Genomic DNA, 27,819 nt, shown 5'->3' on the forward strand with positions numbered 1-27,819 from the left:
GTAAATACCTGTAAAAAGCTTCACAAAAAATGCTATTCATCGCAATTGATTGCGGATTTTTTGTGATTAATTAGTTAAAAAAAAAAAAATATATATATATATATGTATGTATGTATGTATAGTGTTCTTTCTGTCAGTGAGACCAAACAAATGTGCAGACCATTAAAAAAATGTCAATTTTTATTATGATATAATTTTAGTGTTGACTGGTCAGTATAAGGTACACTCTATTTATTCCTATTTACATGTCATAAGAAGAGAGCGTCTGTGTCATGAAAACAATGAGCCACTGTTCTTGGAAACACATTCATCAGTTGAGAGCAGAAAGAACGAGTGAATGTATGTGAAGTGTCGGAGGTGCTTTATCGGGGTTGAAGCCTCAACGATGAGCAAATGTAAGGCTTCAGGTCACAAGCAAGGCAAACCATGTCAACGCTGTTTCGAGTGAACATGTAAACAAATCAAATACAATCAGTACTTTCCATAACCACAAGATGAGGCAGCTCGAGGATAACAGGATATTAAACGTACCGCACCCCTTTAATCACGGTCTCCCTCTTGACTATATTGGGCTTCAATTACGCTGATTTGACGAGTTACGACATCAATCAATCAATTCTGTTAGTCACTTAATTTTATTGCTTTAAATCAGCCAAGTACCTCGATATTTAGTATTTTGCTTTTCTCCCCTTCTTTTTAGAAGGATCGATCTAGCTATCTACTATACGCACAAAGTCTACACACCCTTGTTCAAATGTCAAGTGTCCGTGATATGAAAACAAATCCTGAGGAGAGGAGAGTGAAAATAAACCAAAAATTGAAAAGGCAACCACTTCCACTGTGAATGTGGGTACAGTCAGAATGAACCGATCAGAGGGAGTCAAACACCGCGCCCCATTTAAAGGCTCTGTCATTAATGCCAAATCAAGCTCCGATGTTCTAGTGGGCTTTTTCTTGCCATTTTCTTTTGCTTTGTGACGGCACTGACCGCTATTTGGAATTGCTCCTAATTTGATTTCCGCTCAGAGCACAATGCTGCCACGATTCTATTTTACTGGAGGAAGAGTGTTACTCTTGTGTTTGAATCAAACCTATGCTTCCGATCAATACCTTCCCGTTTCTGCAAGAAAGAAATCACGTCAGTAAAAGCCTACCGGAACATCTAAACTTTCTTTTTGATTGATCAGATGCCCTTTGAGTGGTGGCAAACATGTCAAATCTTAAAAAAGTTTGAATAGGATTGGTTCAAGATTTGGCCGACATCTTCAGTTATTAGAGGATGTGCAGACAGACTTGTGAGATCGGTTCATCTGAGTTTTTATTTTCAGGGTTGATTTTTATTCAATACACTTTATGGGTGACATAAACGCTATAATCATTTTTAATATGACGAAAAGCGGACATTTGAACAGTGGTGCGTATTCTTTTTCTATCTATCTATGTAGATATTTATTAAAAATATAAATGACCCCTGATTAAGACGATTAAAAATAATACTTAGACCGTAAGCAAGTATCAATCAATTGAAAATAAACACCATCTATCTATCTATATATATTTTTTTAGAAAATGAATGTGTCTGTGTTATTGTTGTCACCAACATGCGGTTGCTAGTTTGAGCTACTCGCTATTCACCGCAAGTCCGGTTGAGGTTGGGCTTACTCATGATTGCTTGTAGTCTTTTCACAAACTAGCATCACATTATTTGTAGAAGATCTGAAAAATGACAAATGACTTGTGTCTAGACTCCATGTGTTATCCTCATCCCAAGATGCTCACTTTTCACAATAACAATTTCTTGATCCTAAAAATCAAAATAGCAGCGAGGAAGAGGAGAGCTGTTGTTGACAAACAGCCTCGAAATGCTTTTTAACTGCTGGACAGATATATTTTCTTCAATGACAACTCCAACATGATGTCACTCCCCCCAAGTAGGGTAATCATCGTCTCTTCGAAAGACACTGAAAAGTGAAAACAAAAAATGTGACAATCTGTTCAGATCATATCAAACGGAACAAAAAGGACATTCACCATTAAATAATCTTTGTGACATATTGTCAACACGTCTTTATCTCTTTATCTCTGTGTCAAAGTAAAGCTCTTGTAATTACACATTTAACACGTTATATCATTTGAATAAGACCATATATCTTATTAGAGATATAGCTATAGCTTATATCTTTGGATGTAAACGAAATAACAATAAATGATGTCCTCTTATCAAATATTTGCAAAACATTTGCTTTAGTGGCCACCAGGGGGAGCCGTTGTGTTCTGTGACCGGAAGGTTTGAGCAGAGGCAGTTTCGACTTCTCGAGGCAGAAGAACAACCCTGAAAGGGGGAGGCCTATGGAAAACCGTTTCTGCATTTGGACTATAGTCTTCATATCCAGCGTAAGGTCCATTTACCAGTCTACTCTTTGCCCTGACTACCGAGACAATTCAGTCATTCTTACTAGTTCCACAACTAGTGCCATTTTTAGCTAGTATGCAATCAAACCTTTCTAGTAAACTACTGTGCTGACTATCTAACACAGCTAGTCCCAATTAGTGGGCTTGTGTCATGCACTAGTAGCCTCCGAACCCGAGTAGCATGAATGGCGACCAGTAACTTCACCTCACGAGCTACATGCAATTGTCCTACTAGTACGGTTGTGGAAAGCAGTAGTAAAGAAAAAGAATACGTCATTATTCTACTAGTGCACTGAATGGTCTTACTAGAGACGACAAAGAACTTACCAATACATGGACATGAAGCTAGATATCAAAGAGATTGACTAAATAAATGCTCCAACGATTTTTCATCCAATTCAGCACACTAGTAGAACCATGTTACTAGTGCAGCACCGTTGTTTTGTGGTATGGTCTAATTGCATACTAGACTGCCAGAAATGGTCCTAGTTGTGAAAAAAACATTAGTAAGACATAATCTTGAAGTATCTTACGAGTCAGGACAAAGAGAGTACTAGTATACGGACGGTAAACTAGAACGTAGACCTAGACCCGAAGCGGGATATCCAGGATATGGAATCAATTCTCTCATGGCTTTCCAAAGGGTGGGTCCCCTTGCAAGTGCTTGTTTGCGGCATGTCCACATCTGGTCTTTGTGCCAGACGTTTCCACATAACTTAAGTCAGATGGCGACGCCCTCTTCGATCCGGCAGGTGCGTCCAGGAGGTGGTCCGGTTTGAGGGGGCCATTTAGAGCGCCGTCTCCTTTAGGTCATTGAGGTTTGGCATTCTGGTGCGGGAGGCACGGGTAAAGGTGGGTCCGTTTTGCCCCGGTTTGATACCCAGCTGCTCGGCGGTGAACTGCGCGCCCTCGGCCCGCTGCAGCGCCGACACGTGCCAAGCGGACTCCAGCTGGCCCGGCAGCGGGTAGCTGGCCTTGCGGCTCTTGGCCTGGGACGAGCCGCTCGCCCCGGAGTGGCCCCGGCTCTCGACGTGGCCCCGACCCTCGGGGTAGGCCGCTTTGGAGGAGGGCTGAGGTGGGTTGGGGAGAGGCGGCTGGAAGCGCAGGTCTGCAGGAGGAGGAGGAGGAGGCTGGCCTTGGTTCGGAGAAGGGGAGAGGTGAAGAAGCCGGCGAAGCGACTTCAGCGGTTGGCTCTGTGAGTGAAAAAAAAACACTCAAAGTCTGAATTTGTCAGAAATCCAATTCTACAAGTTGACTTATACCGACATTATTTTCTGGACAGACACGATGATTTGACTCAAGTATTGCTTTCAGGTACCAGGACTGGTCCAAGCCATACTCGCGCTGGAGGCAAAAATCCAAAAAGGATGTACCTGCGAATGTGAGTCCATCGGTTTTTCTGTCGGCCATTCGGTCACTCTCTCTCTTCCTCGTTCTCGTTCTCTGTCTCTGTCTCGTTCCCGGTCTCGGCTCTGCTCCCGTTCCCGGTCTCTGTCTCGGGAACGCTCTCGGTTTTTCCGCCGGCTACCGTGGTGAGAGGACGACTTGGAGCTCCTCTGCAGGGACAAATGCTCTTGTGCATTCCCGGCTCCCTTTTAGCAACAAAGCAGATTTGAGACATTTTAGTTCATGCTTCCTGGTGCTTGTACCAAAAAGCAAAGTAAACAAAACGGACATATAATGCAAGAACGCCGAGTGGCCCAAAAGGTCAAAGGTCGAGGAAAAGGAAGAAATGCTCACACGAACTAATACGTTACTAGTGAGGCAAAAGTGCACACTAGTTGACATCTTAGTGCTACGAGTGCAACTACTGACTGTTATAAAACGGCACTATTGCTTCACTAGTAGTTCCATCGTGTGGCTGCGGTAGGTCAAAGGTCGCGGCTGCGTTCGGCTTACTGTAGCGGCAGGATACGGAGGCGGGGGGGGCTGCTGTTGGAGCAGAGGTGACGGCACCACAGGAAGGACTTTGACCGCTGAGTTGTGCTTGAGGCTGTTCTTGGAGCTGAAGAGCGGGAAGAGGCTTTTCCTGATACTCGGGTTCCTCCCGTCCGCCATGTCCGTCTGTGGAGAGGAAAATGCGTCTCCGTCGCTCTCAGGATCTCAGCACAGGTTCGCTCAGTGCTTTACACTTTTTTCTTGCTCAAAGACTTTTACGCTATTGTGTTTCACGACTTTTCCAATTCTTTGCTCCAGAATGAACTCAACAAAAGCCTCCTCTGACTATCTGTGGAAATACCCGGCTTATTATTATTATTTATTGATTTTTTGCCGAATCATTTTTACATAAACTAGATTTTTTTTTTTAAACGAATTAATCATAAAAAAATGTGATTTTTAATTGCGATTAATCACATTATTTTTGCAGAGGTTCTAACCGATATTTACTTGAATTATATCTTGGAGTGAATGCAAAATCAGCAAATATGAAGTCCATTTAATTGAAAAATTGCTCTACTAACTTTCTTTGATTCTTGCATCAGATCTAAAAGGAGACATTTTTCCAAGCATTTTTCTTGGAAACATTTCTCAAAAGTTCCCGCAAGCGGCAACACTCCAGAAGTGTTAGTTTGCAAGGCTCACTGGTAACTTGAGCGGCGTCTTTTGTTCTGAGATCACATGCACAGGAAATATGGTCTAATATTTGCAAATGATTTTTGAAGTAAATCAACATTTTTTTCAGATGAACGCTTTAATTTTGACAGCCCTACTTATTAGAAATTTTCTATTAGACGAAACAAAATGGAAAGCGCAAATCTTGCCGGTTAGCGCCCCCCCGCATGCACCTGCGCGGTGAGGCATGCAACCGGTGATTGATTTGACACCAAATTTCACAAAAGATGACAGCAGGGAGAGATGTACTTTTTTTCCCCACATTCACTGTCATTGACAAGCAACTTTATCAAGCATAAAACTGGGAAGGCTGCAGTGAGTGAATTAACGGCACGTGATGGAGCCACCTCCACCTTGCGAGCTTTTGGGCGATCGCAAATGATGCAATGGGCACACCTGCTGTCGATAGATTATTATCCCTGCTGGGGAAAGGAAAGATTCTACTCAGGATCAGACAACGCTTCCATTGACTTTTGCTCCCCATTGGACATCCCGCAAATGATTTCCCTCAATTGCCATCAAGTTGCTTGAAAACCTTCTTACGATTTGCGTCTTCTTCTTTTTCTTTTTAATGGCTCTGAAGAAGCCTTGCTTTTCCTTCTCTTTGGCAGGCTCTGGAGGGTTCATTACCATTGCTTCAGCAGTGCTCCTGACAAAAGGAAACTTTGATTATCGTCATCGTTTGTAATGGCAAGATCACATTGCGATAAATGACTGAATGAGGAGGACTTGATTTATTTCTCTCTTTTTACAATCCCTTCCGTTATGATGCGGCATCGTAGTTTTTACGGTGCCTGAGGTTTTTCATGAAGCACTTGTATCCGTGTACCTCATGTACTTTTCAATGCAAGTTAAGTCGCCGTTCCCTCCGATTTGAAAAATCGTGATAGGTAAAAGAAAAAGAAGATTCTCACCAGTCAAAGGCAGTCTGGCGTTTGGAGTGGTTGGACATGCTAACAGTGTTGCCGGCGACAACTGGGACAACTGGTCCTCGACCCTGCACGACACTCTCATGGAAAGACGAGGAGTTATCTGGTCTGGGCGACGGCACTGGACAGAAGCGAGACCAGACTTGTTCTTTCTTTCGATAACTTAAATCAATTTTAAGTTTAGTCATGTCTTCTAGAGCAGTGGTTCTCAGATGGGGGTTTAAAAAACAAATAAATATCTTTAAAAAATATATATCTATATTGAATGAAAATATAAGGTCATAAAATGAATTTTATGTTCCGTAGGTTATTCAATATGATTATTTTAAAAGGTCAGATTTCCCCCCAACCCAGAATGGTTCGACCCAATTTGTCACGTGCCACCTCTCGTTACAAGTCAATCTGGAAGAGAGAGTTAAAAAGGAACTTGGCTGAAAGAAATATTTCAAAGGGGGTACGTCACTGAAAAAAGTTTGAGAACCACTGAAAATCGATAAGATTTGTCATTTCACGTGAGAAAATGTAAAAGACGCGATAACCTCTGTAAAAGCTCCCAACTCTTCGCGGCATGGACTCGGTGAAGATCATCCGGTTCTCCTTGGAGGATACGCCATCCTCTCCGTGAAGGTCATGATACATACCGACCTGTACGTCGTATGAACGGGCGCAAAAAAAAAAAAACAGAGTCTCAATATCGTCGTCACACAAGACGAAAGTTTCTTAATGAAGTTGCATCGAATAGCCGCAACAAAGTCGAAGTTGGCGTGCGGCGGACATGGGCCCCAAAAAAAGCAGCTGTCGACGTTTTGTTCGATGTGAGTGGCATGATGACGTCATACCTCATTTTTCGGTGGTCGCTGAGTATGAAAAGCAGCACTGTTGTCCCTTGTTGAATCTTTGATGGGGGCGCAAGGGTGGCTCATGTCTTGAGGCGACTGCTCGCTCTGTTGGATGGATGGACGTGATAAAAGATAAAAAATGAAGTCATCATCACTCAGAAGTAGGACTTTAAGTCGTGTGCTCGAAATCCAGACTGAAATTCATCAACGAGATTATTTTGCGTCCTAAAAGTGAAGACAACAGGAAGCAATTTACGGGCATTATTACCGAAAGAAAAGGAAGAAAAATATTTTTTTTAAAAAATGTAAAACTCGCTTTGACAATAATAGTGACACACGCACGCACGTACGCACGCACAGCGTCAGCGTCAGCACTCACCCTGCTCATGCCATCCGTGCAGTCTTCCCTGGAGGAGCTCACTGAGTGCCCAGTGAGTGCGGTCCTGTGCTGAAGTTGCGGCGAGAGGAGCTGCAGACTCGAAGCTCGCGTTGGGATGGCCTGACCCGGCGGGGGCAAGCCCGCCATCCCCGCTTCGACGCCATGAGGTCGATGGCGCTCCCTCCTCACGTACATGGAGTGACGTTGCGGCCGTTGCTGGGAGGAGAACGGGGACGAGTATCCTAGGCCATAATGGTACGAATCGTGTGGGGAGGGAAGCGTGTGGGTGGAGGGCAGCCCTGCACCTCCCGGGTCCAAGAGTTCTGGAGCTTTGGCCTCCTCTGCAAATCAGACGCAAGATTTATCAGGATGTACCACCCATCTAGCAAAGTTGGCGGCGAGCCTGAACCTATCCTGAACGTAACAGTTTAGACAAACATTTACGTTTCCTGTCTCTCTGTATCTCTGTTTCACGAAATGCTCAGTGGAGTGCAGTCAGCGGATACACCGATGACTGCAGCCCGGCCCACGGACACGACATCATCGACAAATTTGCTGATGATGCGACAGCGGTCCGTCTGATCTCGAAAGGAGACGAGACATCTTACGGGGAGGAGGTCCAGAGACAAACGGCTTTGGTGTGAGGACAACAAACTTCGACAAAAATCAAGGAGATCGTCATCGACTTGAGGAGGAATAAGAGTGTACGGCCCCGTCTCTACATCAAAGGTGTGGGGAGGGTCCGCAGGGGCGACCCTGGTTCCAATCGTACACGATTGGTTTTTTTAAAGACCTCCTAACCAAACAAACCCCTAACCCGACCCTTGCTTGAGTCCAAGTTGGCCGAGTTGCATTTAAAATGAGATCGACCTACCCGGAGCCAAAGATTTATGTCTGGACTTGTGTCTGGACGAGGAGTCGAGTGTGCTGCTCTCCATGCGGACGTTGCTGCCGCAACGGGAAGCGGGGCTGTGCCCGGAGCGATCGCTGTGTCGCGTGGAGGGGCTGCCAGGTGGCCCCGGGGCCCCCGAAGGAGCATTGAGGTCCAGACAGCTCGTCGGGAAGAAACGCGCGCCGGGTCCCGCCGCCGCAGTGGCGTTGGCGTTTGGGTCGTCCGGGTGAAGTCGACCGTCGCTGAGGTTCCCCACGGATTTGGCATCGCTCAGAGCGCTGTGGCTCTTGGACAGGCTGAGATACGAGGCGGAGCTTTTGGACGAGGACGACATGGATCCGTGGGCGGAGTCGGCCACGCTGTGGGAGTGTCTGCCGTGTTGTTTGTCTCCTCCGGACTGCAAGGTGTTGGTTTTGCTTTCCAGGAAGGCGTGGCGTCCGCCTGGCAGCTGTTGTTGCTGCTGCTGAGAGCGAGAGGAAGCGCCGGGCTTGCCGAGGCCATACTTTGCGCCGTGTCCTTGTTCCGGCAACTTGGGCGAGGGTCCCAAATTGAAATCGAATTCCGATTTGTTTTTGACTTCTTTGGGACTGAGGAGGTGCGGCAGGTTGTTATTGGCCAGATCTTTGCTGGACGAGGCGGAGCGATTCAGAGTCTGGGACAGGTACTGACTCTTGGGGTGAAGCGTCGGACTTAAACTCGACGGGGGTTTGTTACCGTTCAGGAAATTCTCGTTGCCAAGGTGATGGAGGTCACCGTGACGTGGGAGACTTGAACATTCTTTGCTGTTGGAGCGGCGCTGGCTTGAGCTCTTGGTGTGACTCCTAGGGTAAAATAAATGTTCAAAATCAGTCGAAGCAACATATAATGCTAAATGCCATAGACGAAAAATGAGTATAGATGTTAAGGTTTGATTAAAAAGCCTTAAATTAGAGATCGTTTAACACACGTGGCGCAATTACCGAGACGAAGCGCATGCAAAGCATCATACGATGACCGTGACAAAAAATGAAATAAAATATCTGCAAAAACGCGGCAATGATATAATGGAGGAACATCGCAAACTGTATTACAGAATATCAAAGCTGACTCTCGTCTGCATGCAAAGCTACAATAATAATTTTTCAAAAATCCTCCTGGCAGATTAGCAACACAAGTGTGCATTATTTAGTTATTTTACGATAATACAGCTGTAGCTGAAGGGCAAGTTGCCGGACCTCGTCGGGACGGTGTTCTCTCCGTGATGGTGCGTTTTCCTCTTGGAGGAACGCGGCGGGTTGGGCGAGGCAGGTGAAGGCCTCTCTCGCTCCACCTGCCTCAGAGGCTGGAAGGCGGGATGATTGAGACTCTGCTCCGTCAGATAGCGCTCAGTGGCGTTGAGAAGCAGCAGGTTCTGACCAGTGAGACACGTGCATCAGAAGGGAGCTCCAGGAGAAAAGGTTTTTTTGCAAAAATATGTGGCCCCAGGATCCTAAACATTCTGATTAACATTGCATTTGTGGAATAAAACGCCACACGGTACGTTGGCTCCCTCTAGTGGTACGTAAAACAATCACTGAATTAATTGTTTCAGTGGTGTGCACTTTTTTGTTAAGTACAGTTCAGTTCTAGCTTCCATCCAGTTGCATTTCACATTTTGAAACTGTTTGTTTTCAACGATTTATTGAGCTACAATTTTGATTGAGTACATATTTTGTATTTCCTGACAACTAAGCGCATTAATTATTAAATAATGTGATAGTCGCTTATCAAAATATTTCATCTATTTTTTAGGAATAGAACCGCTGCCTCATTTTCGCTGAACAGTTTGAGAGCCAGGTATTTTTTTCGAGGTGGCACCTGGTCTAAAAAGTTTGAGAAAAACGATGAAAATGCGCGCACCAAAAAGTGATCAACTAAATCAATTCCATGCAACAATGTTTTTGTGTTGTGTTTGAAGTTTACCTTCATAAGATCCAACATCAAACCGCTTAAAATGCCTTGGTACCTTCTCTCCAATGTCTGAGGATGAGAGACTGAGGGAAACTGAGACACACGCACACACAGCGACAATGTTAAACCTTCATTTTCTTATTCTATGCTTGCTCTAATTGGCTAAGGTCACACATCACGAACACTGTATCACAAACTATCAAATCTACCATGCACACTCTCGCACACACACACACAGTCATAATAGGCCTTGTGGAACATTTTCTCCTGTGGTTTGTTTTCTGTCTCATGAGTCACATGTACCGCACTCAGTCATGAAGAAGCGAGAGAGTGAAGACCAAAGACAACGAATTATCCGTGGACGACGACACAAAGGAGAAACAACGAGCGTGTTGTACCCTGATTCCATGAAAGCGAGGGTTGTTGTAGAAGAGTTTCATCTGCTCAGCTGGAAGCGGCCCGAGGACCTTCTGAATAGTGAATAGCTGCACAAAATAATAACAACAATAATAATATAAAATCATCTGTGTTGACAATTTGATCGAAATAGCAGGAAAAGGATAATGAAAAAAAAAAGTGGTACTTTAATGGGAAGCTGTTTGAGGATTTATTTGATCTCCTTGATCCAATTTAAGTTCTCTCGTAATATAATGGCGCATTCGAGTGGGAATATTAGTGAGAGAGCGTTATATTACGAGTGCACGAGTTGACCTCTACACGCGAGTGAACGGCTGCGTTTTACTGGTGATGCTTTTTCTACTACTTTATGCAATGAAACTTGCCGAGAAACCTATTGTGTTGCACTATTAACACAACTGAGGGCAAATAATAAGTGTGTGTGTGTGTGTGTGTCAGACACAACAGTGAAACGACAGATAGAACGGCTATACAGACAACAAGCCGAAATCAAATATGACATTCAAATTATTCCATTTATTTAAGGACTTGAGTGTTCCCAAACCTGATCGATCTCGCTTTCCCCGGGAAACAAGGGCTGGCCGTCGCTCAGCTCCCCGAGAATGCACCCCACTGACCACATGTCCACCGCCTTGCCATACGGAGCCCTGACATGACGAAGGAAATGGGCCAAGTCGTTAACAGTGCATGATGACCTCGTCACCGCCATGACAAATCGAGGGTGGCGGCGCTAGAAATGAAGAGCGGGGGGGGGGGGATCATGTCGCTGGCGCAGGGAAATAAAAAGAAAGATGGAAAGCCATGTTCATAAAGCAAACGGTCATTCGCGGGAAAATGCAAGCTGAGGAGCGTGGTGAGAAAAGGCGAACGATCTGGCACAAGCCGAGCAGAGGTGGTGTTGGGGGGGGAGAAGATTTGAGGGGGCGGCCTTCAAACGGTGTCTCAATAAATGTTCCCGGGCATTTACTAAATCAGCACCGACTGAGTCTACTCAGAGAGACGGGACTTTGAATGCACAAAATCTGCTTTAACACAACTGCTGCATGAACACACACATTTGATCTCAAGACCAAAAAAAAAAAAAAGGATTAATCCATGTTTCTTGACGCACCCATGATCATTTTTATGCTGTTTTACTCTTTCAATGTCGAGACTGTTTCAAGTTCCCCCTCAAATTATTTATCCACCGTCCTTTTAAAAAAGAAACGTATATTTTATTTTCAAGGTTCTTACCATTGCTGTCATTTGCCTTGATTTAACGCAGTGCTTCTCAAATAGTGGGGTGGGGGGGTTCCTGAGGGGTGCGCACGTGAACCTGGGCAACATGCTTTTTTTACGCCGTACTACAATAAAGTGTAATTGCACCTCCACTCCACTAGTCGACAGTGGCGCTCTGCTTGCCCATTGTGCGCAGCAAGTATTAACTCGACGGTGTCACAAAAAATGCTATTATTTATCTTTGCGGAGGAGAGAGGGTGGTGGGTCGGGGGCACGAATTGTTTTTTTTTCTCGCTGGGGGGCGTAAAAGAAAATAATTTAGAAGCACTGGTCTACACAAACTTTGCAGCACAATAACTTGTAAAGATGACAATTTCTTCTGTGTTTAGGGTCACCTTAAGAAGACGAACCAAATTTCCAGTTGGAAGACTGACATTTGGGTATTTTTGTTGAAAAGGTTGATCTCCATGAGTGGGTGAAATTAATTAATTCCTAAAAGTTTGAGTTTAAGATCTAGAAAAAAAATACTGTACGCGGTATTTCCTCGTGTTCAACCTTCCATCCGGTCTTTACTCACCCGAGCAGTAGTTCAGGTGAGCGGTACCACCTTGTGGCCACATACTCAGTATAGTTGGCATCGGTTCCTTCCGACAGGTTCCGTGCAAAACCTGAGCCAAACAAACACAAGTTACGAAAAACAAACACAATTGGCTGCACATTCTTCTGCACGACTGTCCGTCCATCTATCCACTCTGGAAGTTGAAAAATGACCGATGTTGAATCAGAATTTATGACACTTTTCTCAGGCTGAATAAACAACATAATCTTACTTTCTCTGGTAAAATAAAATAAAATAAAATCTCCACATGTTGATTCTAATTGTGTTCGAGGTGTTAGCTGTGCATTTTATAGTATTAGTTGGCAGCTTTTCAGGGGCAGAATTTCTGCTGCTGATACACAATCTACAAAGTGAGAAATAAACAGTGAGACTTTTCACAGGGCAAAATTAAATAATATAAATAACTACGGTGATTAGCGCTAATTTGATAGCAACGTGGTGACTCAGCGCACAGATTTGTGGACTTCATCACACAGTAAAAGTTGATTCGGTTGGCAAAAGGCTAAGATGACATAACAAGAAAACATGTTTCCTTTCTGCACCTTTTTCTTGAGGGTTTTGATGGAGAAACAATTATACCTGTGTTAAGAATTCTTCGAGTCGTTTTATGTGTGACGTTTAATTTCTTATTCTGAAAGGCCTGTCTTTTATTCTGAAGGGTCGCTTCATATTTCCGTTTCCTGTTTAGCATTTTCGTTCGTCATTTAGCTCATAACGGTGGTGCAGCACTCAATGACGATGTGAGTACTTGTTCTAATTCATTCTGATTAATATTGATAGCATACTCTTGTTGCTTTCTTCAGTAAAATAATGTGTGTGTTTATACTATTTATACACTCGTTTTATTCTCATGTTTGCATTCGTTAGTCAACAGTGTTTAGCTAACGTGTACAATAGGTAGCCGTTGGCAACTTGCTAATCCAAGTAATATAGACTGGTAAGGTAGTAAATTTATTCTAAACATCTTGTAAGACTCTGTTTGATTAACTTCAAAAATTAATTTGCTTATCTTGCTAAGCCAAATTCAAACACTGTACCATGTTAGCTGTCCATCTTTAGCTTCAGAACAAAACACTCCGCCGTTCGGAAAGTCGCAAAACATGCGACTGTACGTTGTCCCCGGCCACTCTTCTGTCATCCCCCCCCAACATTAGCAGGAAGCGGGATTGAGAAATTTACTCTTAAAAGCTGCGACGACTAGCGTTCCGACATGGTGTCACTCTCAAAGAAAGTGAAGCGATTAAAACGTAAAATGTCAGTTCCAGTGTATTTTAAAAGTCACATGCATCATTCACGGAAAAAGGTGGATTGGCACTGAGTATGAATTTGAAATGTGAGCAAAAAACTCACCAAAGTCACAGAGCTTGAGGACGTCCTCCGAGCCGATGAGCAGGTTTTCCGGTTTGATATCTGGAGGAGCGGCCGATCCAAAACACAAATGTGTTACTGACATATTTACGCCATTGATGAATGTTTCGCAATAAACATTCCGCTCCGTTTTTACATTTCATTGTCAAGCATGAATAGACACAAGGTCAAATCAAGTTCGCGCAGATGAGTTCAAGTGTATTTTAGGCTCATCCAAAAAGGCATCACCCAACACACAAGAGACGGAAAACCATTTGCGAGAATGACAAAGTGCGTCACCTCTGTGCACGATCTCGTTCTTGTGACACCAGTTGATGGCTTTGATGAGCTGGTAGATGTAGCTTCGTACTTTATCGGGCGCCGCACCGTTAGGAAGTTCCTCCAACAGCTCCAGCATGTTCTGCAAGGCGCATTCAACAATTTGACATTCAACAACCTCTGTACACAAAAATAAAACATCCACTTTCGATGACGCGTGGCCTCTCTTAGGATTGCGAGAGGTGGACCGATCGGCAGTCGATCGCCGGGACACATGCGGTGGGTTGCGATTACAAAAATGAAACAATTTGATGCTAAATCATATTTGGATTGTTTCGTATTGGTGCGCTCGATGAAATTTCCATTCTAGTTGAACGTGTGTTTTACGCCGCATATTTGTGGTTCGACATAAATCAAAGTATTGCTTTGTGGCCATCTTTTGACATCCAGGGTTGAAGTAAATTGAGGATCTTCATTTAGACAAAAGTAGTACTTTGCCACCATCTATCGGAATGTTGTGTCCTCGCAATTATGTTGACGTGAGATGACGAGCTTCATTTTGACGTGCTCCCTCTAGTGGTATGCGAAAGAATCGCTCAAGGGAATGTTCAAACTCTTTACGCTAGGGTGACTTGAACTTTTTTTTTTTTTAAATCCAGCATCGAACAATTGTGAGGCATACTTCAGTTGTGTTTGACCTTTAAGGGCTATATTTCCATTTTGTAGCTGTTTGTTTGCAAACATTTATTTAGATCAAATTTGCATGTAACTTTAATTTTACAGTATATTTGTTTTGAATCGTTAAGTAGAGTATTTTATTTTCTCAAATATAATGCTAGAGTGGCGTTTGTTTTACGTTTTTTCTTTGATTAAAAACAACCACTGATTTTTTTTCCCATCATATTGTTGCCAATTGTAAACTATTTTTTCTTTTCACTATTCTGTATCCCCTGCAAATAGAAGAGCTTCACGTGCATGTTGATTGGTCCGTGTTTTCCCAGAAAAGAGCATTCCACAATTTATTTTCACTCAGGAATGAAATGAAAAATTGGAGGGTGGAAGTGACTTTGAACATTAAAATCAAACCTGTCATGAAATAACTAGCGGGCTGGCTACCACGGTAACATAGTGAGGGAATACCATTATTCACTGAAAAGAAAGTTCATATGTTGCCATGGCGATGCTTTTTTTTTTTTATGTGTGCCTCAACACGCTGAAACCTCCGAGTGTGGATGCAGCACAAGTGCGCACCCTCTCTACATATTCAAAGACGAGGTAGAGCTTCCCCCTGCGGCGAAAGGCTTCCTTCAGTTCGACGATGTTGTCCTGCTTCAGCGTGCGAAGCATCTTCAGCTCCCGTAGGGTCGTCTCCTTAACCTCCTCATTTTCTAAAACACAACAATGACGATGACGATGAGGATGATGATAACGGAGATTGTCCTCTTTTCTTTGCTTTTTTTGTGCTTGTCCTGCTCACCTTCGCTGTCTTTGAACTTCTTGATCGCCACCAGCTCGTTGGTTTCCTGTCAAAGGAATAAACATTCCTCGTTGTCTCGTTGTGGCGGAATGAGAGCATTTTGTAGTTTTCCTGGTTATGAACCTCACAAAGGCCACGGATGGATTTGGGGATGAACGGATGGACGGAAAAGTAAAAACCAGCAACTATTTCAGTGAACTTAACAGATATAGCACTTGCAGAATATCGAGAGAAGAGGCAATTATTTCACCGCAGGGCACCCACACACGGAAGAAAACAAGAATAATCACATGACATCACATTTTGGCACGAAGTAACGCTGCATCTTTGGTCCTTTCAGCTCAGTTGTACACGTTGCTCCATCGGGTGACCTCGCTCAATTCAACAATCTGGTCTGGTTCCAGATTCTGTCTTTGGACGTGACTTTTGCTGCTCCGCGCTCAGGATTTAACACATCCCACATTCGCTGGAACGGCTTGGAGCACATTCACAGACAGCTTCCACAGAGGCCTGGATTGTTTTTTTTTTTGCAAACATGCTCAGTCATCTTGAAAGTAATCATAGAGCCATGCAAACGTGAACAATGTCATTGGTCGATGGACGGTGACGTCTGCTCAACTACGCAATTACCCAATGTTACGTCCATCAATGGATGTTCTGACTATATTTCCTACTTGTGGACTACATCAATAATGTTCCCACAACGGCCAAACGGGTTGCTGGCCAAGCACACGAGGTCATCAGTCATCCGAACACTGTGTAGGGGAAATAGAAGTAGCTCTGCCGTGATTTAGAACTCAAATTCGCCATAACGTTAAACAACGATTTGGTGCGGCTGGCAGAGGAACACTTGTTATCTTTTAGCAGGAGATCAGCAAGACGGTCTTTGGGGATGCCCTGAAGACAATCTTGGTTTAGAAAACCAACACGGCCCACGATGAACTAATCTGGAGAAAATGACCCTAAAATGCCCTAAACCATGGGTGTCAAACTTAAGGCCCGGGGGCCAGATCTGGCCCGCGACCGCATTTTATGCGGCCCGCGAAGGGCAAATTAGGTACGTTAACTTCCTGTTTCTCACACATTTTCTTCACTTTTAACAAAATTGACGTATGAGATATTGCCAATTATTTGTTAACAATCCTAATCTTTTAAAATAAATTGAAGAATTAGCCTGGGAAAAAAAGCCTGAACTGGTTGGCAGCCAATCGCAGGCCACACAAACAACCACTCGCGCTCACGTTCACACCTAGAGGCAATTTCGAGTGTCCACTCGAGCTGCCATGCGTGTTTTTGGAATGTGGGAGGAAAGCGGAGTACCTGGAGAAAAGCCATGCAGGCACGGGGAGAAACTCCACACAGGAAGGCCGCAGCCGGAATCAAACCCACAACCTTCACATTGTGAGGCCATCGTGCATGTTCACGTTAGTGAGGGGCGTGGCTTTAGCTGGAAATTCTCGGGAGGTTCGGATAAGAAATGCGAAAATTCAAATCTTGCCAGCAGTTTTAAGACAAAATCTCCCATTTTCAAGGACAAAAAAAAAAAAGATTTATTTTACGAAAGCAATTATGCTACAGTAGTTTAAACTTTTAATTTCTTTTCAAGTCCAGCACTTTTTTTTTATCAAGTATAGTTTGGCTTAATGAAGTACAATACGTTTGAATTTTAACTTTTAGAACAGTTTTTTTGAATACATTTTTACCAATATTCACCTTTCATGTTTAGTACAATTATAAATACCGTTTTTTTTTTAATCAATAGACAACCCATGCGTAATGTTGCTCAGGAATCAAATGTCTGCCCTGTTTTTGATCAACATTTAGTCGTCCTACTCAAGATTTTAATGTTGATTGAGAATGAGAAGTTTGAGAACGTTCTCAAAATGTTTCAATTCAAACCCAATCTCTCAAACGACAGCACACTTGCGTCTCGCCGCCGGCGTCGTCTCTTCGATGGCAAGGCTTCTTTCTCGATTGTGTTGCCTTGTCGAGGGGTCAGACGAGAGAAGTGACTCAGAGTTGGTGCGCAGCGAGGGGCTGCCACTGCCAGCGAGATCTCCCACACAAACCCACAGTTTGGCTTCAGATGCTTCGGAGAACGAAAATATAAAGCCCACAGCATTTTCACGTTGTCTGCGATCCGACGACGTTCTTGCGGCTGAAGTGGCAGAGAGGGACTTCCCCGTTTTTAGCGCTCACGCATGACGGTGACGTGACGTTCAAGCTCGGTGACAGCATCTCGCAAGGTGCTGATGATTGTTTTAATCGCGTGTGGCGTCGCTGACCTTCGCTCATCCGCCTTCGGAGCCGCGGCGGTGTCAGTGCGGTTATGAATAATGTCGGACTTTGATGCGAGCAGCTCCAGGTTGTCGAATATGGTTCAGAACTTCATGATGCCAGAACGCACAGGTTTGCTTCTTTATATCAAAAGTTATAATACAATACAAGCCAACTTTATTTCTAGAGCGCATTTCCCAACAGCTGGAGCTGTAACAAAGCGCTTAAACATGCCGTCACAGAAATGAGCGGAAATTAGCACATAAATTAAAAGGCAAACAATAGATACCAGAAGAAGAGCAGAACAGCGACTCATGTTGAGTCGAACGCTAAAGAATAAAAATGTGTCTTCAAACGAGTTTTAAAAGTAGACAACAGGGAGGGGGCGGGCCTTGCCTAGCATTTAATGGAAGCTCATTCCAGAGGGAAGGACCGGCAACAGCAAAGGCACAATCCCCCTCCTGAGGCTGCGCTTAGTCCTCGGCACCTCCAGCAGCGGGCGGGTACGTCGGGGTGGAGGAGCTCGGAGAGGTACGCCGGGGCGAGGCCATTGAAAGATTTGAAGACCACCAGAAGTATCTTAAAGCGAACTCTACAGTGCACTGGCAGCCAGTGAAGAAAGGCCAAAATTGGGGTGATGTGATCCGTCTACTGAGCTCCAGTTAAAAGACGAGCAGCATTATTTTGGCGCAACTGGAAACGAAGGAGGGAGGACTGGCTGACTCCAAAGTCAATTTTCATGACGGTAATCGAGCCGACATGGAACCAAGGCGTGGATGACTGTTTCGAAAGAAAGGACTTCACTTTCGCCAGCTGCCTACAATGAAAGAAGCGAGATCGAACAGTTCTGATTTGCTGATCTTATTTTAAATCAGTGTCCATTTTAAAAGGCAAGTTTGAGATAAGATGCCAGAGGGCTGAGGTCAACAGGGTTGAGAGTAGAAGGTTGTGTTTTGGGTTGAAGCTTTGCTAATTCCACAAACGAGCAACACGTGTTGACAGTCAGCAGCAACTTTTTGCTTCTCTTCTATTTACAAAGTGACTTTTCTGTGTTTCATGTCATTAGATTCACACTGGCTAGCGTTTAGCGCGTGCTATTGTCACTCCCAAATTGAAGATAACACGTTAGCCTCCATACACACCCACATTCGCTACAACACTTGCACGGAGTGGCGGAACATCGCACAAACGCTGGCACGCGTTTGCTCGGCTTCATGAAATATTCCCTCCAAGTTGCAGCGTAGTGTACACGAATGCATTATTTAGACGTACACGTTTGGAACGCGTCACGTGAAGTGCCATCAGAGACGCTCACTTCGGTCGGCGCCCGGAGCAAGCGCCCGGCGTCCTGTTTTCTTACGATTGACGAGGGTGACCCAGTTACCAGCAGCAAGGTCTACATTTTTAAATCAGCACCTCCTCCATTCCGTCACGTGCACGCACGCACGTTGCTTGTCTTGTTTGCCCCCTCCCAACCGTTTGTCTGTTCCCCTGCTTCCAGCTGAGAAAAGTAAAAATAACCGCGCTTGGACAGGAAATGTACGATTAATCCAGTCGGGGTCCGGCTTCGCAGGAGAACATAAATCGCGTTGACTTCATGTCAATGGGAATTATGCGGCAGGTCGTTTCTTAAGAAAATGAACAATCGACTGCTCAGGTCTGCACTCGACACATTTCATGCGATTAAGAAAAAACGGAATTTGACAAACTCATACGGAAAATACTCAAAGTACAGGAAGCCTACTCTTAGTTTGAAAGCCTAATTTTAAACCCCGCTCCCACCTTGAAACCTTCATTTGAAACCCTAACCTTGTTTTGGAAGCCCAACACCACTTTGAAGCCTTATATTAAAACCCAAAATACAATAAAACATATCTGCCTCACCGTGGTCGGCCTTAGACTTTTTTTTTCCCCCATAGGGACCGAGCCTTGTCACAAATGGTGAAATTCACCCCCCCCCAAAAAAAGTTTTATATTACCTATATATGAAACAGATGGCAGCAAAGCACTACTTTTGTCTAACTGAAGTTCCTCAACTGACTTTATCATAGTTCCTTGGCAACAAGACAACAAAAGCATACGGCAAAGCACTACTTTTGTCTGAATGAAGCATTGAGTCCTAGGCAGCAAGCTTCTAAAAGACGGCGGCACAGCACTACTTTTGTGTCAGTGAAGCATCCCAGTTCACGTCAGCGTACAAAGTAGCTCCTCTGCAACAAGAAAGCCGAGGTCATACTTTGATTTCTTTGGCTGCAAAACGGAACCGTTTTTTCCAAAAAGCTTTCACAAAGAAATGATCGAAAGAAAAATTAGTTCCTCAGCTTTTGGGACCTGGAACCAATGGAATAAAAAGAGCCCTCCGTCGTTTCCTTTTCAATGGCGCTTGTCCTCATTGTGATCACGGCAAGTGGAGCCTTTCCCAGCTGACTTTGAGCGAGAGGCTGGCTACATTGTGAACTGGTCACCGTTCGATCACAGAAATAGCTTGCAAGTCAAATCCATGAGAAATCTCTCAGTAATCTGTATTTGTCGCAATCATTCATTCGAATGAAAAGAACCGAACAGACTCGTCCATCCTTTGAGGCTCTTTTGCAGCTCGTTCTAAAATTAAACAATTCACAAGATCACGCCACGAATGGCGCTTTGGATATTCGCGTTAATAAGAGCTCCAGTCATCTCAATTTAGTCACAACATTGATGATTGATTAAAATATGATCAACCCTTCTCAGCAACGAGCGGCCTAAACGTTAACCTGGATTAGAAAATTTGGTCAATAAAATTGAATACATCTATATTCTCTTCAATTTGTAGAGTTTCTTTTAGCTGCACTGAACTGGGTTGTAGCTGAACCACAACAAGGGTGCCTCAAATACAAAGTGTGAAATTTGACGTACGGTTGTCGTACAAACAAATGATAGCCGTGCAAGTGACGAGAATTCATACCTTATGTCTGCACTTGAGCACCACTCCATATGCGCCTTCATAGAGAAACAGAAAAAAAAAAGAATCAATAAGATCTGAGTCTGCTATAAATTTGCAACCTCTTAATTATGTGGTGACCTCCCAAACATGCACCAAGTGAGAGGCAGCCAAATAAAAAATAAAAAAACGAAGGCATGAGGCGTATAAACACTCCTACACACTTCTTCACTGTTTTTACTAAGACTGTATCGCTTGAAACATTGCACATGCACGCATGACAAGAGCTGCGATGAAAACTAATTCCACAATTGATTTGAATGATTTTATGAAACTGTTTCTTAAAGGGGAAGTCGATTCAAAAATGTTCTTTCCAAAAATCTGTTTTGTAGGCCGACTTGTCTAAACACGCTATTCTGACGAATCGTGCATTTGTGGGAGATAAATTAAGCAGCAAAATGCACTCGTGTAGGGAGGACTGCAAGTGCCAAAAGTAAATAAATAAATACACCATGAAATGTTTAATTAAAATTGTCATTAATTAATTAAATGTTTCATTTATTGATTAAATGTGGAATTAAATAAACAATTGTGACATTAATTAAATTATGTAAAAAAAAATCTATATAATTATTTATGTATTTAAATAATTATAGAAATAATTAATTAAATACAGAAATGATTAACTGAAAACCAAAATAATTGTATGGATTTTTTAATATATAATCATTGATAATTTAATTAATGACACATTTATTTATTTAATACCACATTTAATCAAAAATTAAACATTTAATTAATTAAGGACAATTTTAAATGATACATTCCATGGTGTCATGTCATTATCCACACCGCTTACCCTGTCAGGGTCGCGGGAGGGTGCCGGAGCCTATCCCAGTTGACTACGGGCGAAAGGCGCACTACACCCTGAACTGGTCGCCAGCCAGTCACAGGGCAGAACATTTCATGGTGTATTTATTTATTTAATTTTGGCACTTTCAGTCCTTCAATACCCGTGACGCGGCCCCTGCCATCCTCCTGTAGGGGGGTGTCCCTCCTCTCAAAGAAAAAATTACAGCACTACAACACACTCTATACCCTCAAATACACTCGCTCAAGATGCCTAATGTGTTATGAGTGTCCTGATATCAGCGATCATTTTCACAATGACGATTTTAGCGATCGAAATCTCACACTATGAACCTAAGCACACCAAAACCTGAAAATGAGACGAGAATGACCTCTGTCTCCTTTGGCACTCGAAGGCACGCGACAAAATCCAGCAACTCACCTTCACCCACAATGCCAAGGACTTCAAACTTATTCATCACATCACCGTTTGGCGGAGCTCCTCCAGCAGGTGAAACGAGACGCTTGCGTTTCAGCGGTGACAATCTTGCAGCGAGATGGAGTTGGAGGCAACGGTGGAGTCCAAGAGAAATGCGGTGAGCCTCAGACCACACCCCATCTTTGTCGTCTTCACGTCCGCCTCCGCCTCAAGCAACAGCGCTGGCGCTTGTAAATGTCATTTTTCTTTTTATTTACGACTCCGTTTTCCTCAGGTTATTCCTCTCGCCGTTTTCTTGATGCCTCCGCTCACTTGCGTCTGCAAGACAACAACAAACATGCCAAAGGTCAGAATTCTGTATGTTGATGAGGAAAGGAAGGATTGCAGCAAAGTCGATTGTCTGACGGTTGCAATGTTTGTCAGGATGGTTTTGTCATGCAGCTTTAGTAACAATCTAACTGTCAGTGGAGGGTAATGATGACAAAACGGCTATCGGAGTCTTACATGATTCATTTTTCTCTCCAATTTTCACTTTTACTCCCTCATTTGAAAACAGATAATTGAATGAGTTAAGACTGCGGGGAACTCAAACTGGAGGAAATATCTAACCCAGCGTTGGGTTAAGAACGGACAGATCCATTGCTGGGTTATGGTGATGCTTGCAAAGAATGTGACAATAAATTGACTTTGATTTCAGTACACTGGCCAAAATGGCGAGCAATTCTTCAGCCCCCCCCCCCCCCAACGTCTGATATGAAGTGAACAAATCTCAATGTAAATACAAGACAGACTTGCAAAATGACGAGTGGGTTGGTCGGCCAAGCTAACGTGTCGTTTTGCGACTGCAAATGGGCTTTGATTGATTGTCTCCATTGAGCAAATTGACTTGGTATTCCCCAAAAAGCTGATGTTGTTTTGCTTTCTGAGTGTTGGCTTCAGCCTCAGGCTCCACCAAAAGCACTGAAGTGTCACGGCTAAAAGAATGATTTGAATACAGTCGAGTGTTTAATGATTTCAAGACCATTTCTGACGCCATTTTTGTTTAAAAGCATAGACGGAAAAAAAATGAGTGCAAATTCTCCGCATGATCATTCCAGGTGTCTCTTCTTTTTTTTTTTCAAATGCCAATTCTCAACGGGATCTGTCCAAGGTCCTACTTTGTGTGATTCCTTGCATAAACGATGTCCTATTGATTCCTTCTTGGCACATGTGCTTGTTAAAGCAGGACATGGAAATGCACAGGAATGCAACATTTCATTGAGGACATCTATAAATCATGGCTGAGTCAAGCATGACTTCCACACATTGAACCTTCACGGTGCCTTTCCATCTCATCAAGTTGAGGCGCAGGAGGTGGCAAATAGGACATAAAAATAAATACATCCAATTTTTGGAAATTCACAATATTAGGGATTCCCAGGAACACTGAACATGACAGGCAGCGCCAAAGCTCTGCTGGATGAACAACTTGCAAATGTTATGAGCAAAAATAAGAGGCAGAGACGCTCCACAATTACTGGAAGTTCCTTTAAAATGAACACAAATGTTGTTTGTACGCGTTGTTGCGAACTAGTGATGGACTGATGTGCTTTTTTTTCAGGGCCGATACCGATTATTAGTAGTCATGGAGGCCGATAACTGATATTTCAAGCCGATATTCGTTGGTTGAAAAAAAAAAAAAGGGGGAAAAGGTGTCTAAATTAAAAAAAAAAAAAAAAAAAAACTCCAACACCTGACTAAGTTGAAATGCCTTTAAGCACATGTTTATAAAACGACTTTAGTGATTTAGAACATGTTAAAGATTTTTTAGGTCTTAGAAAATAGACAACTTCATTTTAAAAGTCTAGCGAAAAAGTGCACAGAACTCCCAGGCTCAGCTGAATGTCTTAAAGTTCAATGAAAACAAACATCTCTTTCAAGTTGACGACAGCAAATTGTTTTCTTTTAGTTGTGAGTTGTAGTCAACTGACATTCATTAGAATTTCGCCAAAGTCTGTCGTAGTGCGTGTGACTCGAGGTGAAAAAGCAAACAGGCAGCTGACAGCTGATTGGCTGCTAGCCACTGCACAAGGAACCAATAAAATGGTGCTGTGGGCGGGCCAAGCTGCTTCTGCAGGCAAGGCCACCAGCACAACAGAGAGAGAGAGAGACTTGTGTGCCGCAGCGAGCCAAAATAAACCAAATTTTCATTTATCGGCCTTGAAAGTCATAAAAAGGCAGATGCCGATTAAAAAAATTAAACAATACAGAGAAAGTTATTGTTAACAAGCCTGCCAAATTAGGAAAAATTTAATAATTTAATTGGACAAGTTTGGCGGGCCGGATTAAAAATATGGCGCGCGGGTCGTAGCTTGCCCGCGTCTGGGCTGAAGCAATTAGCCAAGAAAGAATTTTGCTCAACAATGTTTCAGCATGAGCAAGATGAACACGGGCGCCAGTTACACGGCTGTCGTCGTCTGGCGCGCTTTTCTTCATCAAGGGTGCTCGGAACATTCACTCATTCACACGGCGACAGCAGCTGCCGAGCGGCCCTCGGTGCCTTGCTCAAGGGCACTTGGGCGCATGAAGAGCAGGAAGTGAATCATCCATCCAGCCATTTACAAGACCACACACTGGAACTCCAAGAGCCACACACGTCCATCGTTACAACCTTGATTTTTCTTTTTTTTTTTTTTTTTTGTTTCTCAGCCTTTGGCTGCCTTATTTTTCCCCCTTTCTAACAGTACGCTTATATTCCGCAGCTTTTTCATCACAATGAAAAAAAGTCATTTTACTTTCCCGAGTCTGCACTTTTTTTCCAGAAAGAAGTTGAATCTGTGCTTCTACCTTTACCAGAGTTTTTCTTACACACGAGTGTTTGTACTTCTACTTTGGTGAATTACATTCTGGTTGACATTACATTTGAATTTTGTTTCATGTGATGTCATGTTTTCCTGTGTCCTTTCTTCCTAATTGTTCAGGTGTCCTCTCCACCTGTTCCCAACGAATCAACTCCCTCCAGCCACTCATGTCTGGTTCAAGTTCAGGTGTGCCCCGTTGTCTCATCAGTTTGCTTGTTTTTGATTTCTTGGGTTCTTGCAGTCATGCATGTCATGTCATCTTTCCTCAAGTGCTGAGTGTTGTGTTACTTTGAATTTTCATTTTCTTGGGGGACTTTATATTTAGTAGTACTTTGAATTTTTTTTTTTTGCTATAAATACATTCTGCAGATTTCTGCCTTGCTTCTCGTTTCGTAACAACAAAGTGTCAGGACGTTTGCGACCCAAGAGATGCATCAATTTGACTTCACCACACATAAACTATATTTTCCTGACTTTGTTGGTTATACCAAGTTGACATAAACATGCTTGGAAATTGATGTGTAAATATTTTGCTTACGCCATTTGGTAAAAGGTACTAAAACAAATTAAGATGAGAAAATAACATAGTGACTGTGGTTTTTTTTAGCTGTATTTTTTGTGAACATTTGACTGATCTGAGGTGGGCCTCTTAATCTCCAAGTGAAATATATATTTCTGACTTTCCAGCGGTCACTAAAGCAAATTAATGGCATAGATGTGTTTAAATCAGGCCGACCGAGGAAAGTCAGGATTTGCAACATGCCTCTTTCTTTCACAATCTGTTCGAAGAGCTAAAATGTTTGGAGTACTGAACATGCGGGGTGGTAAAAGTGCTCACACGTCGTTCTTAAATACAATAACAAACACTTTTGTTTAAAAAAAAAAAAAAGGACTGGTTGACGTAGCGTCACAGATTCATCTCTCTATCTATATGTATTTATTTATTTATTTGTCTCCTGCTAAAAATGACCCGAAATCCACTTAGAAAAGGCCCGAAAGTGACAAAGGCCAACCCAAGAATGGAGACAACATGGCTTCCGTACACCCTGCGGCGTGGATTGAACCAAAGACGCAGCAGCGCCGTCACATCAAAGAGTGTCCAGAATCAAGAGCTGTAAGCGAGTTGACTCAACTTGTGTCTTGTCAAAATGCATTACGCAACAACGACGACAACAAAACAAATTCAATTGCTCATGATAACAACAGAAAACTTCCACTTAGTTGTATGTTTTTTTCAGATTACATTTGAAGATGTAAGAAATTTGGAACGAAACTATTGTCTTTGATACATCCATTGATTGGATCGGGGAATATCTTTCTTCTCTGATTCTGTTGCTTTGACATCATGACTCTCTCTTTTTTTAACAAAGCCTGTTTCACAAAGTAAGGGTTAGAAAGTCCGGCTATCTTTTCAAATCCAGGGAGTACAAATAAGAAGTCGTCCGATAAATAATCATTCAATCAAAGTACCAGAAAGATCGTCTAGAGCACATGCAGTAACTGATTATTTGTTGCAGCCAACACTTGCTGATCATCTCCTAAAAGACACTTTTAATGATGCTGTGGCTCATGTGCCTGCGTGGGCGTCTTCCTATGCGGTGCACTCTCCACTCTGCTACATATCCTTCCTGGAGAAGTGATTGAGGCCATCGAAGGATATGCTGCTGCATTGCCACTGACGAGTGTGAAGCAAACCTTTCCAAAAAGATGAGCAGCTCTATAGGTCGAGAAACATCCGCGTGCACATTTGCAGTGCATCTAGCATGCCCGGAAATTAAGAATGACTTACAGTGTGGATGTAAAACAAACACGCCTCGCGTGGTTATGCGTGAGAGAAGGCACGGCATGTCGAACTGACACTGCTGCACCGTGTAACTGCGTTGCGGAGCGCGCCACCATTCCAGCACATTGCACGCTTCTCCCTCAGCCTACACAGCAACCGGCGCATATATTATATGGCGAGGACGTGCACGACAATGTTGCGCCGATAAAGACGCACGAATGAGCACTTAGTGAGTTCAACAACCCGTCATCCAGAAAGCCATCGGAGACGGCGCTTGGCGCGCGCGCGTGCGTGTGTGTGTTTACCTTAAAGATGTGAAGTGAGGATGCTCAAGCTCATGCACATTGGAGAGGATGAGGTGGGAAAATGAAGAGCCGCGTGTGAGAGACAGAGGGGAGAAAAAGCCCAATCAGGCCTTTGCGTCGTGACATGATGAAAAATCACTCACTCAATCCGTGGACGGAGGTGAGAGCGAATCCTCGGTCAATAAAGCGCCGACGACGGGCCGTAAATTGCACGTAAGACTTATTCCCACGATCCGCGTTCAGTGTCCGGGCATCATCAGCTGCTTAGAGCTGCAAGGATACATTTAAAAAAAATGTCAATCCTATGAGCGACGCGGAGGAGAGCCAATGGAAAGCTCGCAGCATGCCTTCAACATCCAACATGATGAGCTGGGAGGATGACATGCAACTTCAGATTGGAATCGAGCATTTGTTCGCGAACGCACGTTTCGCCTCTTATGGAGGCTTGTGTAAAAATCATGCGGCAGCTCGTCCTCACTCTCCTCCACCTACTCTGCACTCCCACCCCTTGCATGAAGCCAGTAAAACCACGGTGCATGATGTCCTTCTGGTGAGACGCCCCCAATTTTTAAATGCCATATTTCCGCTGTTTACCATGGGAAATACAAATACGACATGTACTTCAGTATTTATATATATATTTTTTTGGTTTCCATACTATCCTCAAAGGTGACAAATGTGTGCAAATGAGGAACTTAAAAGTGCGTTTAAAAAAAAGAGAATAGTTAAAATACTTATTTTAAGTGTAGGTAAAAAAAAATATAATAAATTCAATAAATTAATCAAAGAGTGTGCAAAAAAATCTGGGTATATTATTTTATTTAAGTCAAATATAAAGGACTGAGTCAATTACTATACGTAAGTAGGAAGCCAACAAAAAAGTACAGACTCAGAAATATATTTAACTTGTAAGATAAGGTGTGCGCACACGCCGTAGTTTTGAAAAGGCACAGATTATTGCGTAAAAAGATTACATTTCTTAAATTACTTCAAAACACTTAAATGTATTTGAGTAGAAAAGCTGAAGTACTACGCTTAAGCAGATGCATGTTTAAA

General features: G+C 43.3%; 2 protein-coding genes across 3 annotated transcripts; one reads left to right on the forward strand and one right to left on the reverse strand.

Annotated features, from left to right (window-relative positions):
* Positions 1-162: 162 nt before the first annotated feature.
* On the reverse strand, positions 163-27,254 carry cdkl5 (cyclin dependent kinase like 5). Of its 2 annotated transcripts, none has more exons than XM_088295996.1 (21): positions 26,907-27,254; positions 21,839-22,153; positions 20,572-20,606; positions 15,351-15,396; positions 15,125-15,261; positions 13,895-14,015; positions 13,598-13,657; positions 12,206-12,296; positions 10,955-11,057; positions 10,392-10,478; positions 10,006-10,086; positions 9,279-9,454; positions 8,047-8,885; positions 7,173-7,513; positions 6,794-6,898; positions 6,494-6,599; positions 5,940-6,075; positions 5,569-5,674; positions 4,312-4,476; positions 3,786-4,004; positions 163-3,605 (listed from the first exon to the last, which is right to left on the reverse strand). In XM_088295996.1, the coding sequence occupies exons 2-21, from the start codon at positions 21,873-21,875 to the stop codon at positions 3,201-3,203; spliced, it is 3,396 nt and encodes a 1,131-aa protein (XP_088152122.1). In that variant the 5' UTR covers positions 21,876-22,153; positions 26,907-27,254; the 3' UTR covers positions 163-3,200. The 2 variants fall into 2 exon arrangements, with proteins under 2 accessions (XP_088152122.1, XP_088152125.1); XM_088295999.1 differs by having other exon boundaries at positions 26,764-27,254.
* LOC148337626 (uncharacterized) lies at positions 12,914-26,315 on the forward strand. The gene is made up of 6 exons (XM_088297116.1): positions 12,914-12,987; positions 21,813-21,992; positions 22,110-22,181; positions 24,796-24,861; positions 25,661-25,789; positions 26,193-26,315. Exons 2-6 carry the CDS (start codon positions 21,954-21,956, stop codon positions 26,313-26,315), a joined length of 429 nt encoding a protein of 142 aa, XP_088153242.1. The 5' UTR covers positions 12,914-12,987; positions 21,813-21,953.
* Positions 27,255-27,819: the final 565 nt, after the last annotated feature.

The sequence above is a fragment of the Idiotropiscis lumnitzeri genome, chromosome 5 (genome assembly GCF_059441095.1).
Source record: "Idiotropiscis lumnitzeri isolate Australia: NSW breed Sydney's pygmy pipehorse chromosome 5, RoL_Ilum_1.0, whole genome shotgun sequence".
Lineage (NCBI taxonomy): Eukaryota > Metazoa > Chordata > Actinopteri > Syngnathiformes > Syngnathidae > Idiotropiscis > Idiotropiscis lumnitzeri.

Bases quoted from the DNA above. Each gene is read 5' to 3' on its own strand.
- LOC148337626 (XM_088297116.1), top strand. From the start codon at position 21,954: ATGGAGTTGGAGGCAACGGTGGAGTCCAAGAGAAATGCG. The intron at 21,993-22,109 runs GTGAGCCTCAGA...CGTTTTCCTCAG, and splicing joins TGGAGTCCAAGAGAAATGCG to GTTATTCCTCTCGCCGTTTT. The intron at 22,182-24,795 runs GTCAGAATTCTG...CTAATTGTTCAG, and splicing joins CAACAACAAACATGCCAAAG to GTGTCCTCTCCACCTGTTCC.
- cdkl5 (XM_088295996.1), bottom strand. From the start codon at position 21,875: ATGAATAAGTTTGAAGTCCTTGGCATTGTGGGTGAAG. The intron at 14,016-15,124 runs GTGCGCACTTGT...TGCGCCTTGCAG, and splicing joins TCTTTGAATATGTAGAGAGG to AACATGCTGGAGCTGTTGGA. The intron at 6,076-6,493 runs GTTATCGCGTCT...GCTTCTGTCCAG, and splicing joins AGTTGGGAGCTTTTACAGAG to TGCCGTCGCCCAGACCAGAT.